Genomic DNA, 13,639 nt, shown 5'->3' on the forward strand with positions numbered 1-13,639 from the left:
GCAACCATGTGGCGGAAATCATCGACTCCAGGTGGAAGGGTAATCAGGTGGAGTATTTGGTAGCGTGGGAAGGGGAACCGGAGTCAGAAAACGCCTGGGTGACGGCAGGGGAGATCAATGACGAGATCTTGATCGAAACGTTCCATCAAAGGTTCCCCAGGAAACCTCAGTCAGTAGCGAGGTACCGGAGGGAGTACTTTGGCACCACCGACGAGGAGGAGGAACTGGAAGGATTCACGGAATCGGAGTTGGAAGAAGGAATAGACTCCGATGAGGAGGAGTACTTAGAAACCAGAAACAGCAACCGGTGGAGGGAAATGTTCGAGACTTCGGAAGATGAGGGAGGTTCTTTCAGGGGTTTTGCTCCCTCGCCGCCCACAGAGGAGGGGAGGGGAGGGGGTGAAGGGGGCCCTGGAGGGGAGGTGGATGTCAGGGAACTGCCATCGGAAGAACGAGAGGTGAAAGGGCTCACAGAGGTTGGGAGAGACTTATCAGCTGAGGAGGGAACCAGCAGGGGGAGAGAAGGAGCTCCAAGGGAAAGTGAGTCGGAGGGATGGCTCAGAGACACTTCCAGCGAAAACAGTGGGGAGGTTTCAGGACCTCCTATAGGGACACCCACTCCTCGCCGGAAACTGTCGCGCCGAGAGTCCAGAAGGCGCGTTTCCGTTAAGGAGCTTTTATGCTGGAAGAAATTCCGTAAACGCCCACTGTCGGATTCTACCAGCGACTGACGGAGCCATGCTTAAGGAGCTCCGTTACAGACAGAGGTTTGTGGACTTAGCCAAACTCTGAGGGACTTGGAATTTCACGCACAAGCAGCTCATCATCCCATCACACCCATCAAACTGGGAAGGTGCATGCATTTATTGCGTTTTGATGCTGGTGGAATGTATCATTCTGACCCTGTCTATAAAAAATAAGAGTAACAGAAACAATTTAAATGCATTAATTATAAATAGTTATGGGAAGCATTTCCATTCCCCTTCACCCATTTTTCAGGATTGATGTGCAACATCATTACCATCAATTATTCTTGCCATGGAAATAACACCTAAGATTTCAAAGCCTGGAGGAAGAAAATCTGCCCTCATTACTTTAGGAAAAGGATTCAAGAAACAAAGAGCTGCTTCGGAGAAGGCCTCACCCCTTCCTTCTTCCTGTCAGAAACTTCCTTCCATTTGTCTCCTCTCCATCTTTTCCTCTTTCTCCCTCCACCATCCATCTATCCCTGTCCCCATCTCCTCTCCCCTGGAACTCACCAGATTTCTCCAAGGGTCCTGGGAGGGAATGCTCAGAGGTTGTGGGGAGGGATGCGGGAGAGAGCCTGACCAGGTCAACCGTCCATCTTCCTCCTTCCATCCTGGCCAGGGTTGCAGGTTCAGTCTCAGCTAGGTTTGCAGGTTCAGCTTCCTGAGGAGTGCAGAATCCAGAGCAAGTTGCAGCTTCCTGGGAGGGAGGGAAGAAGAAGCCAAGGGAGTCTGAGAGTCCCTGCAGGGATTCTCCTGCCCAAGACATTCTGCTGCCCCTGGAGAAGCCCCAATTGGGCACCCCCTAGTGGAAAAAACCGCTATTTGTATCCTTAAATTCTTCAGAGCACAAGGGGGTTTCTTCATTGCCGCAGCTCCAAAATTACACAAGGCCAAAACTTTGGCACAACTCCTCTATGGTTCTTTTTGGGCCCGCCTTCCTCTGCTTTCTCCCCACTTGAGAGAGTTCAATCCAGACTTCTTAGAGCTCTCCTCCAGGTCCCCAGATGTGTCTCAAACGCATGGGTTAGATTGGAAACGGGGATGATGAGAGTGGAGGCTAGCATCTGCCTAACATCAATTTACAAATGGCTGACATTGAACCTGCTCCCCCGAGGGATAGCCCCATTGATCCTCTGTGACCAATTCCAGTCGGGCTGGCAGACTGCAGTCCTGAACACCCTCCGGAAATTGGGTTTTGCCACTCAAGCCCTTCTAAGTCTGGGCTTGGGCCAGGCAAAAGCTACGGTCAGGCAAAGAATATTAGACACTGAGAGACAGCAGGACTGTGCGAGGTGCCCCAACTATAGAATTGGAGAAATCGAGAGATATATAGCCGCACCGGCAGCATATCTCTTCTTTCTCGTATCTAGGGATGCAAGAAGGGCCTTTACACTCGCCAGAAGCTCAGCTCTTCCCTCGCCGGTCCTGGATGGAGTGTTTAGAAGGGTCCTGTATGCTCAGAGACTTTGCACCTGTCCATTGGGAGAGATAGGAAGCCCAGAACACTTGTTCTTTAAATGTCCCTTTTATGAAGAGGCACGTAGTACTGGTGAGGCTAGCCGACCTCCCGCAAAAGCAAAAAATTGACCTTTTGCTGTTAGGCAAAGATCAGAAGATGACCTGGATGGTCGCCAGATTCTGTGTACAGATCTGTAGGCGCAGACCATCGCCCAACTCAAAATAGTCCGACATGAAAAGCCCCAAACATGGTTCCATGGGTGACTCTGAGACAACTCCCTGGGACAGTTTATTGTTGTACATTGCTTCTAAATTTAGTGTTGAACATTGTTTTAATTGTCTGTTTTAACCATATTAGCACAGCAGTTTTTAACGTTGTGAGTGTCCTCTATTTAAGAGGCTTCTACTCTGCAGTCTCTTATAGTTGTTTTAACTGCGAGTCTTTTAGTTCTTATGCTCTTACAGTTGTTTTAACTGTCTTTGTTTGTTTTTAGTTCTTATCTGTTTTAATTATCAGTTTTTTTATCCATCCATTATTCGTGTTTAATCTTGTATTTTATTTAGATGTTTTATCCTATGCGTTTCCATGTCCTAATATTCTCTAACAATTATTGGTTTAAAAAATCCTAACTGCTATTTTATCTATATGCTTTTTTAATCCTGGTCTGTGACCATAATAAAGTTCATTCACAAGCGGGCACCCCCTTCCCAAGAGCCTCCACCCATTTTCAAACACCTTTGGCAATTCCTTTCACCTGCCTGTGCCACCTCCCTTCCTAAGGCTGGCATGGTATGCACATTAGTGGACTGAGAGGAGATCCCTTGGAACTTAAGAGTTAATCTGCAAAGGACTGCTCTGAATACATGGGTGGCCCTTGCATGGAGAAGAAGGAAGCTTCTTGTTTGCATCTGGACCCCCTGGGAGAGGCCGTGGTTCCGCCCACTGCTCCCTCTGCCCTCGCTGCCGCCTCCGCTGTCCTCCTGCCCTGCAAAATCCCTTTGCTCTTGTTCTTCAGGTGAGAGAGGCAGAAAGAGCCTTCAAATCCATCCGTTTCCTCCTCTGCTTCCCCTCCTGTCCTTTTGGGAAATAGGAACTTTGGTCAGGAGTAAACAACTTAGATGGCAAGTTCACAAGATAAGCACTTCAGAGAACTGCTTGCTCCTACTATGTGTGTGTGTGTGTGTGTCTGTGTGTGTTTGGACCTAAAGGACAACTTACCGTATTTTTTGCTCTATAAGACTCACTTTTCCCCTCCTAAAAAGTAAGGGGAAATGTGTGTGCGTCTTATGGAGCGAATGCAAGCTGCGCAGCTATCCCAGAAGCCAGAACAGCAAGAGGGATTGCTGCTTTCATTGCGCAGCGATCCCTCTTGCTGTTCGGGCTTCTGAGAGTCAGAATATTTTTTTTCTTGTTTTCCTTCTCCAAAAACTAGGTGCGTCTTATGGTCTGGTGCGTCTTATAGAGCGAAAAATACGGTACGTGTTTACACCACGTGATTCCTTAAAGAGGGCAATTCTTTAAAACTGAAGGCCATTTCTACAAAATGGAAGACTTCCGAAGGCAGCCTTTTACAAGGAAATTTTTGATGGTTTTTATTTTGTTGGAAGCTACCCAGATGGGCAGAGGCAACCCAGGATGCAAATAATAATAATAATAATAATAATAATAATAATAATAATAATAATAATTGCTTCCTAAGCCTGTCCTGGGACGCGGGTGGCACTGTGGGTTAACCACAGAGCCTAGGACTTGCCGATCAGAAGGTCGGCAGTTCGCATCCCTGCAACAGGCTGAGCTCCCGTTGCTCGGTCCTTGCTCCTGCCAACCTAGCAATTCGAAAGCACGTCAAAGTGCAAGTAGATAAATAGGTCCCGCTCTGGCGGGAAGGTAAACGGCGTTCCCATGCACTCCTCTGGTTTGCAAGAAGTGGCTTAGTCATGCTGGCCACATGACCCGGAAGGTGTACACCGGCTCCCTCGGCCAATAAAGCAAGATGAGTGCCACAACCCCAGAGTCGGCCACGACTGGACCTAATGGTCAGGGGTCCCTTTAGTTTTTAAGCCTGTCCTGATTGGCATGCTGATCACAGACTCTGTCCAAATAACCCCTTCGAATGCAACAGGGTTCCTATTTTTACTGCTATCAGTGGGATCAGTCAAACCACGAAGCCACTGATCAACCAGAGTTTCCTGTTTTGACCAAGCACAGTTTGAAGTTAGCTTAATATCCCAGCTTATTCCAAAACTGGCAGCTGCAGTTTCCTGGTTTGGGCAAAATGGAAAGTTTGTTAGTTATGGCTCATAAGAGAGTGCCTGGTTTCATCACAGTTCACCCTCAGGGCCGGCCTAATCATGAGGTAAGCTGGGACAATTAGGTCAGGAGGCAGATGCAGGGAGAGATGGCAAGAGCACATTCCCAGCTCCCGTTTGTTAGCCTTGTCAGTGCAGGACCACAGCTGGTAAATTTGTGCAACTACCCATGCAGAGTCCGTCTCTCTTTCCCCTCTCTCACTAAAGGTTGGGTGGGGGTCCTTCCTGGAGTGATGCATTCTGGCTGTGGGGCCAGGAGACTGCAGTGGCAGCTAGAGTTTTTGGTTTTAAACTTGGGACAACTTAGGTTTTATCGTAACTTTGCTGCAGCAATGCATTAAAAACTGTGCTTATTTTTAACCCAGCTTTTCAGGCTGTGATTTAGTCATTTGAACCTGGCCATTATCTAAATAGATATTTCAACAACCTTGCAAGGTAGGCCAGTCTTATTTAATGCAACTACACTTGGGATTGCTGAGGCTGCAGGACGTACCAAGATTTTTACCTCAATGGGGAGAAAAGAGCATTTTGGAAATGGAGGCAATTTAGAGAAGGAAAATGGGGGTTGGTGGAAGGACCCCGCTTCTGACCTAGCTTGTGCTCTGATAAAATTCTGAGTCCCCTGTGGTTGCTTTATTAAAGTAACATCAGGAGATATGATCACAAACCTCCCATGTAAGGTTTGGTCTAGCAAGCCTTTTCAAAGTGGATTAGAGAGAAAGTGCAGGGAGGAGGAATATTCACCACCAAAGCTAACAGAACCTCCATGTCGAGAGGCACTGGACCTGTGACCTCCAGGTGCTGGAAACCCAGGTGAGAGGAGGGCACTTACCTTTCCCAGAAGCCCCTCAGTGTCTGGGAGCAGGGTCTTGTCTGTCCCCCCTGCTCTCCCACTGGGCCACCGACTGGCATCCGCAGCTCCCCTGAAGGGGAGGACACCATCCCCAGAGTGGGGAGAACTGGGAGCCTGTGGGGTTTCCCACTTTGAACGAGGGGGCTGCATCGTCTTCAGGAAATCCTGCTTCTGGGCCTCCCTGTGCTGCTGCGGCTGCCCCTCCTCTGCCTCCTGCTTAATTTGACATAAATCTGCCCGAGGCAGAAGATCCCTGATGGTCCCAACTTGGCTGGCAGGAGGTTTCTTTCCTTTGCACTCCAGTCTCTCCCTTTGAATGGGTCTCCTGGGTCCCTGCTCTTCCATTTTTATGCCACCCTGCTGGAAAAGAAATAAACAAAAAGTAAAATAAAACTCAAGAATAAAAACAAAAGCACATTTTTTAACCATTTGCCAGTTTTCGAAATATATTATTACTCTTTCTATTTCTGATGTTCAGGCTGTGAATGACAATCATTATGTCACCCAAATGACTCCACCCAGGGACGAGGGGAAGTTATCCAAAGACTGGGGGAAACATCAAGGTTTATGGAAGTACAAATAATATTTGGGGGTGGGGGAACCAAGGCAGTGGAAGGAAATCCAAAAACAACCCAGTGAGAGGGCTGAGCATGTTCAGTGGACAGGGAATGCTGATCCTGGCTGCAACTTCTAGCATGTTGGAAAGGCAGCAACAGATCTTTGTATATGATTAAGGCTGCAACAGACCCACCTAACATTGAAAGTACATGACTTCACCCAAGAAATCCTCTGAGCTGCAGTTTGTTAGGGGTGTTGAGAACTGTAGCAATAAACTACAGGTCCCGTGGTTCTCTGGGGGAAGCCACGTGCTTCAAATGTATGGGATCTGCACAGCCCAAGAAACTGACAAAAGGAATACTGACCAACAAAATCAAAGAACTTACTCCAAAATATTTTAAATTTGATGGTCACAAACTCTCTTGACTGAAGACATTCTAACTTGCAGTCCATTGGCTGCATATGGTTTGCCAAGCCTCAGGGTGTGTCCTGCTAGTCCCTGCAGTTTCCATCTCTTGATCTGATCATAGGATGAAGATGTCTGTCTGTCCTGGAGAGAAAGATGCCTAAGGGGCCCTTAGAAAGATCTTTTAAACTCCAATTTCACCACAAACAAGCACAGTGCTGAAATGGGGTAAAAGCCCTGATCTGGAAATAAATGATCCCTCTGGCTGCTCTTTAAAGAGGATTTCTAAAGAACAATCTAAGGGTCTTTTTTCCACAGATCTCATTGCTAATTCAGCAGAGTCTTCTTGTGCTCTTATTTTTCCCCACCCCAGCACTGGGGTTGGAAGGTCTAAACATGCTGATTGTGTTTGCAAGACTTGTATATATGCTAGATGGCATGCCTGGTGAGTGTGTGCAGCACCTCTGGCGTGTGTGCATGTGGCTTTATGGTCTGCATCTCTTTTCTGTGTGCGCATGCATGTGCATACATTGGCCACAAAGCTCACTGGAATGTGGCCTCCAGAATCAATGCAGCTTTAAGCCCATAAATGTTCCGTTCCTCCTGCTCTATCAGAAAGAACAATCAAATCTGAGACTATCAGGAGGAGAGAACTGGATCTACAGAGTTAATGTTCTCAACATCCTATGGACACAAACTGCAATGAGATTTTCCATTAATTGCTTTGAGATTTTTTCCCTTAAAAATATGAAGCAGCATAGAAATGAAATGAGTAATAATCTGAACATGAATAATCTGAACATAGAATCCTCCTTTCCTCTGCCTTCTCAAATCTGGCACTCACTTCAACACGCAGCCTTCATTTGCCTTACTGAGGAAAGCTTGGGAAAAGATCAGATGCATTTTCTGGAGTATAGATCTATTAGCTGTTTTAATTGCTGTGACAGATCAACAGAACCTCCATGTGTAGGCACAGAGTACCTTGATTTGGGGCAGGCAAAAGAAGCCATTTCCTTGCTAAATGCATCGGATGGACATCATTGCCACAAGATGCGGTGATGGTGGTGGCAAAGAGAGCTTTCAAAGGCGATCTGACCAATTCACGAAGGAGGGCGATAGATTTATCAATGGCACTGGCAGAGGAAGGGGGGCAGGAGTAGTGGTCTGCAAAGGGTGTCAGGGGGCTACACAGGAAGAGCCCCCCCCCCGCTGCACTGCTCTTCCATTCCCCCCCCCGCCTCCCCTTCCCTCTCCCCCGTGGGGAGGACCGTCGAAATGGGCTGGGCTCCCTGATGAGGGACGGGGAGAGGGGCGGCAAAAGCCCCAGGTAGGCCGCTGATCCGTGAGCGACTATATGCATCGTCCACCGCGAAGCAGCAGCTGCCTTGGACCCCTCATTCTGCCCCTTGAGCTCAGGACTGAAGGGAGCAGCTCCCCAGGGTCTCCGGCAGGGTCCGTGCCAGCCTGAGCCAGAGATGTTTGCCCCTGTGCCCTCCTGCAGATGCCCTGCCCCTCAGCTGCGCCCCTTCCCCTTCCTGCCCGGTTGGGGGGCGCCCTGCAGCCTCTGACTCCACTCGGGGCCTGATCCTGCCAGGCGCACGTGCTCTCCTCCTCCCCCTCCTGTCCCCCACCGCGCCTCCTGCACCTCGGACTCCTCGCTCCGTCCCTGCACCGGAATCCGGCTCCTCTCCGGGGAAACTCGCCAGGCCACTGCCCGCTGCTCCTCCGCTCTCCTCGGCGGGGGACAGGAAAGTGCAGCCGCTCTCGAGTCCCCCTGGCTGGCCCCGTTTCCTGCCTCTCTGAGCATCGGAGCTCGCTGGCTGTGGGTTGGGCCCTGGGAGGCTGCAAGGCTGGATGCGCCCCCTTGCGCTGTCCCTCAAAATTTATTGTATCATTGGAATCTACCTGGCATCTTATATGCTATCTAGAATGTTGCACAAATAAGTCTCCTAGTGATCCGATGTGCAGTCACTGGTTTCCTTATCAGCAAATATTTTCAGAAAGCTGGGACGATGCCACCCTGCAGCCATAGCTGTGAATTTTCAGATTTGAAAATAAGGGATCAGCAGCCTCACCTGCCCCGGGGACAGTCTACTCTACAGGATATCTAACAATCCGGGATAGCAGCGGGAAATGGCACTGGAATAAAGGAATTTCCCGCAAAAAAAGGGAAGGTTGACAGCTATGCCTGCAGCCCGAATGGGTAGCTGGAGGAGGTAGTCCAGTTCCCAGCTCTGCTGGTTGGGATCATGCAATCACTTAGCTCCAGGAACCGACCTTTCCAAACCCTCCAACATTTCTCTGATGAAAATTGGAACATCCCATTCCATAAATATAATTTTCCTATTTATACACCGCACATCTTATTACGCTGCCCCAGCCACTCTGGGAAGTTTCCAACATATATAAAAAACATAATAAAACATTAAACATTAAAAAACTTTCCTATACAGGATTGCCTTCAGAGGGCCGGGGGTTGGATAACTCCATTCTCTAATTCTAAACAGTGGCACTTGGAGGGTTTCTCTTTCCCTGCTTTTTCATTCACTGCCTCTGGTCTCCTGCATCCATTTAGCAGAGGAGGGGAGCGTTTTTGGCTTTCATACTTCTCCCCACCCCACCCCCAATATATCCAAAAGGACAATATAACCAAAAACACACACACCATTTGGGAGTGAGGACCAAAAAAATAAAATCATTTTATATATTTTATTACTTATTTTTGCATTTCAATCTACTGTATCTATAAATTTTATTGTTTATAGCCAATGGCCACCACAATACAATATGAGCACAAATCACACAGCTGCAAAACAAAAGACATTGCATGCACCAGACCAGGATAAATCTATAGCGTACAAAATTAATTTTCACATTTCTTTCAATGGGAAGGATATAGGGCAGCAGAGTCCAAGTGGTGAGGTCCAGATTAGAGTTTCTATCATCCTTGACTGTCTGCCCTGCTGGCTGAAGCGGATGGGAACTGGACAACAACATCTGGGGACATCTCAATGACTATTCTGTGATATACAAAATCTACAAAGGATTAAGGCACTGATCCAGAACAAAATGAACTGAGAAGAGGCCCCACTGAATTATCTGAAGTGAAACAGAGGAAGATCATTACATCATCATCATCATCATCATCATCATCATCATTTATTATTTATACCCTGCCCATCTAGCTGAGTTTCCCCAGCCACTTTGGGCAGCTTCCAATCAAGTGTTAAAAACAGTACAGCATAAAATATTAAAAACTACCTAAACAGGGATGCCTTCAGATGTCTTTTAGGATAGGATAGGTGCTTATTTCCTTCACATCTGAAGGGAGGGTGTTGGCTTCCTAACTATAAGCTACTCTGTTTGGATATCATAAAAATTCACAGACAGACAGACTTTAATGTTGTATACAGTGTAAGGTTGGGGAATTGAGAGGTGGGGAGAGCAAGCGGGGGGGAGGGGTAGTGCACTTTCATTATTTTACAAAGTTCATATGCAAGGTGTTTGTGTCAGTGTGACATGGGTAGCTTCTCTTCCTTTTCATTTATTAGTTTTCATTGGCAGTGACAAAGATAGGGGCCCCCAGGGCATAGTTGGTTGCCTTCAGTTGACTGCAGTAAAGGTGGTGGAGGCTGAACCATTTTGAGGAAGAGATTGTTGTAATTCTTGGTTTGGTCCTTCAAGTAAAGGTACCCCTGACCATTAGACCCAGTTGTAGACAACTCTGGGGTTGCGGCACTCATCTTGCTTTACTGGCCGAGGGAGCCGGCGTACAGCTTCCGGGTCATGTGGCCAGCATGGCTAAGCTACTTCTGGCGAACCAGAGCAGCGCACGGAAATGCCGTTTACCTTCCCGCCAGAGCGGTACCTATTTATCTACTTGCACTTTGATGTTCTTTCGAACTGCTAGGTTGGCAGGAGCAGGGACCGAGCAACGGGAGCTCACCCCGTCGTGGGGATTCAAACCACGACCTTCTGATCGGCAAGCCCTAGGCTCTGTGGTTTAACAACCAGCACCACCCGCGTCCCTTCAAGTACTTGTTGAAGTACTTGTTGAAGTACCCTTCAAGTACTTGCTGTTAAAGTTGTTCCGTGGTCTTCCTGATCTGGACCTTGTGTGGAAATGAATTCTCTCCATCACAAAAATAAGTTTTGAAGCTTTACCGCAGAACAGTCTTAAACAGTCTAACAATAAGATAAGCATGATAAAGTAGCACATTGCAAACAATGTTCAGTCCTTTATGTAATTCAGTCAGCTTTCCTCTCTCTGGTCCCAGAGGGAGATCCTAAGCTTCTTCAACATTGCATGACTTATTTGCAACTGCTGCTGCTGCTTCTCCTAGCCATCTCCAGCAAGAACCCACTGGCTTCTCAGGTTTAAGCTTCCTTCCGTGAGAGCTCTGCAGCTTATGCCTCCAGCAATGAGTTATGAGGAAAGATCCAGCCTCCTCTGAGGCTTCTGTCAGAGTGGAACCTCTTGCCTAAGTCTAAGAGAAACTTCCCTTAGCATAGGCAACACCTCTGAAGTCCCATCACCCAAAGTACAATAGAACTTCCTTTGCATGTCTGGCCGCTTGGCAAGTTTGGTGATAGGATTAGGCTTTCCTTGGCCCAGCTCAGCAATTGTCACCCCTGGACACTTCCTAGAGTCCCTTTTCAAGGGGAAAATAGCTTTGGAATGGAGGAAACTGGCAAAGGAGTTGATTTTATATTATTTTTAAAGCTAGGTACCGTATTTTTCGCTCTATAAGACGCACCAGACCACAAGACGCATCTAGTTTTTGGAGGAGGAAAACAAGAAAAAAAGTATTCTGAATCTCAGAAGCCAGAACAGCAAGAGGGATCGCTGCGTAGTGAAAGTAGCAATCCCTCTTGCTGTTCTGGCTTCTGTGATAGCTGTGCAGCCTGCATTCACTCCATAAGACCCCCACACATTTCCCCTTACTTTTTAGGAGGGGAAAAGTGAGTCTTATAGAGCAAAAAATACGGTAACTTCCCTGAGCTGTCAAGTTGAAAGGATACATTCAGGCATAATATCTGTAACATTTAATAACTTTAAAGATGTGCCCCCCCCCAATTTCCTTAACATAAGAAATCTATATGTGGGACAAGAAGCTACAGTTAGAACCGGATATGGAACAACTGATTGGTTCAAAATTGGGAAAGAGTACAACAAGGCTGTATATTGCTCCCCGCTTATTTAACTTATATGCGGAATTCAACATGCGAAAGGCTGGAGTGGATGAATCCCAAGCCAGAATTAAGATTGCCGGAAGAAATATCAACAACCTCAGATATGCAGATGACACAATCTTGATGGCACAAAGCGAGGAGGAATTAACCTCTTAATGAGGGTGAAAGAGGAGAGCGCAAAATATGGTCTGAAACTCAACATCAAAAGACCGAAGATGATGGCCACTGGTCCCATCACCTCCTGGCAAATAGAAGGGGAAGAAATGGAGGCAATGAGAGATTTTACTTTCTTGGGCTCCATGATCATTGCAGATGGTGACAGCAGTCACGAAATTAAAAAGCGCCTGCTTCTTGGGAGAAAAGCAATGACAAACTTAGACAGCATCTTAAAAAGCAGAGACATCACCTTGCCAACAAAGGTCCGTATAGTTAAAGCTATGGTTTTCCCTGTAGTGATGTATGGAAGTGAGAGCTAGACCATAAAGAAGGCTGATCGACGGAGAATTGATGCTTTTGAATTATGGTGCTGGAGGAGACTCTTGAGAGTCCCATGGACTGCAAGAAGATCAAACCTATCCATTCTGAAGGAGATGAGCCCTGAGTGCTCACTGGAAGGACACATACTGAAGCTGAGGTTTCAATACTTTGCCCACCTCATGAGAAGAGAAGGCTCCCTGGAAAAGACCCCCCTGATGTTGGGAAAGATGGAGGGCACAAGGAGAAGGGGACGACAGAGGAAGAGATGGTTGGACAGTGTCCTCAAAGCTACGAACATGAGTTTGACCAAGCTGCGGGAGGCAGTAGAAGACAGGAGTGCCTGGCGTGCTCTGGTCCATGGGGTCATGAAGAGTCGGACACAAATAAAGGACTAAACAACAACAAACTTGCCAAATGAACCTTATATTGGCCCGTTTGACAAGACCAGCTACCATGTTTGAGTTGTTTTTTTGGGGGGGGGAAAGGCTTAAGCATAATTTTGGGAGGCAGCAAATGGTCACATTTAAGAACTGTGGAATCGGTTATCTGTCACATGAGAAAAAAGGCCTGATTCCCGCCCCCACCCCTTAATCCTCTCTAGCTATTTGCTGATCCATCAACCCAGATGGAACTAAAAATATTCCTAGTTCCCCGAATTCCTGTCAAAACTATCCCAAGGTGGTGTCAACCATAAATTTTCTCTACTATTTTGAACACATCAGATGAATTGATTCAAATCAATATTCATAAGCATGGAAATGAAAATGCTCCCTTAAGTTTTCCTGGTTGTCCACTTCCAATCTCAACTCTTGGCACACTGTTTCTGAACTGGGAGGCATTGGCTGGTTCCTGTCACCTGACAGCTGAAGGTTTCCAGAGAGAGAGTGCAGGTGCTGAGGAACCAGATGCTGAGACTTCAGCTAGAGTTCAACAACACAGGTGCTTGCTATATGCAATTTGGAGACAAAGAATCCTTTATTTTCAGTCAGATTCAGAACTATTTCCTGTCTTTTTACCTATGAATTACATTCCTGTTCCACACTCCCCTCATCAAGCCCACCACAAGATATATTGCTTTCACGCACACAGCAACCCTGCGAGGGAGGTTTCGCATAAAGATGGTGACCAGCTTTAAGTCGCCCAATCGGCTTCACAACTGAGGAGGGATTTGAAATGTCCCCGGCATTTGTGGACCTAGATCCTTGGACTCCAGCTCCCATGAGCCCCAGCCAGCGTGGCCAACGGCTAAAGAAGACGTGAGTTGCAATATCACATCATCTGGAGGGGCCACAGGTTACCCAACAGGTCTGTTTTCAGCGCCTTGACCTTCTCCTGGCGCAGCTGTCCTTGGAACTCCCTTGTACTGGATGTGCTTTGTCCTGTAGTGCCTCTGCAGGTTGGCCTTCTTCAGGACGGAGAGGGCCTCACCACAAATGAGGCACACGGGCATGCCTTTCAGCTCCACAAAGAAATAGTCGTGTGTCCATCTTTTTTGAAAATGCGGCACTCCAAATCTATCTTCCTCTTCTTGTGGACACATTGATTGTGTCCAGAAACAGACAATTAGGCAGATGGAGCTAATATGGGAGTCCTATGCTGCCTATAGCCAGGCCTGGTCAGCAAAGTGTCTGCAGC

At 47.4% G+C, this 13,639-nt stretch overlaps 1 protein-coding gene and 1 long non-coding RNA gene across 2 annotated transcripts in view; both read right to left on the bottom strand.

The window, feature by feature from the left end:
- The window catches only part of LOC310756500 (uncharacterized protein), a 49,147-nt gene that overhangs the window by 16,662 nt on the left and 18,846 nt on the right, over positions 1-13,639 (bottom strand). The window contains exons 2-3 of the mRNA XM_083600682.1: positions 5,350-5,730; positions 1,260-1,446 (exon numbers count right to left, since the gene is read on the bottom strand). Of these exons, the coding sequence (XP_083456808.1) occupies positions 1,260-1,446; positions 5,350-5,730 (568 nt within the window). The remainder of the gene's footprint in view (positions 1-1,259; positions 1,447-5,349; positions 5,731-13,639) is intronic.
- On the bottom strand, positions 1,453-5,343 carry LOC310757377. Its single transcript, XR_014545123.1, has 3 exons — positions 3,683-5,343; positions 2,370-3,421; positions 1,453-1,850 (listed from the first exon to the last, which is right to left on the bottom strand). It is a non-coding gene; the product is annotated as an uncharacterized lncRNA (long non-coding RNA).

The sequence above is a fragment of the Podarcis filfolensis genome (assembly GCF_964270895.1).
Source record: "Podarcis filfolensis genome assembly, chromosome: 2".
NCBI classification, from domain to species: domain Eukaryota; kingdom Metazoa; phylum Chordata; class Lepidosauria; order Squamata; family Lacertidae; genus Podarcis; species Podarcis filfolensis.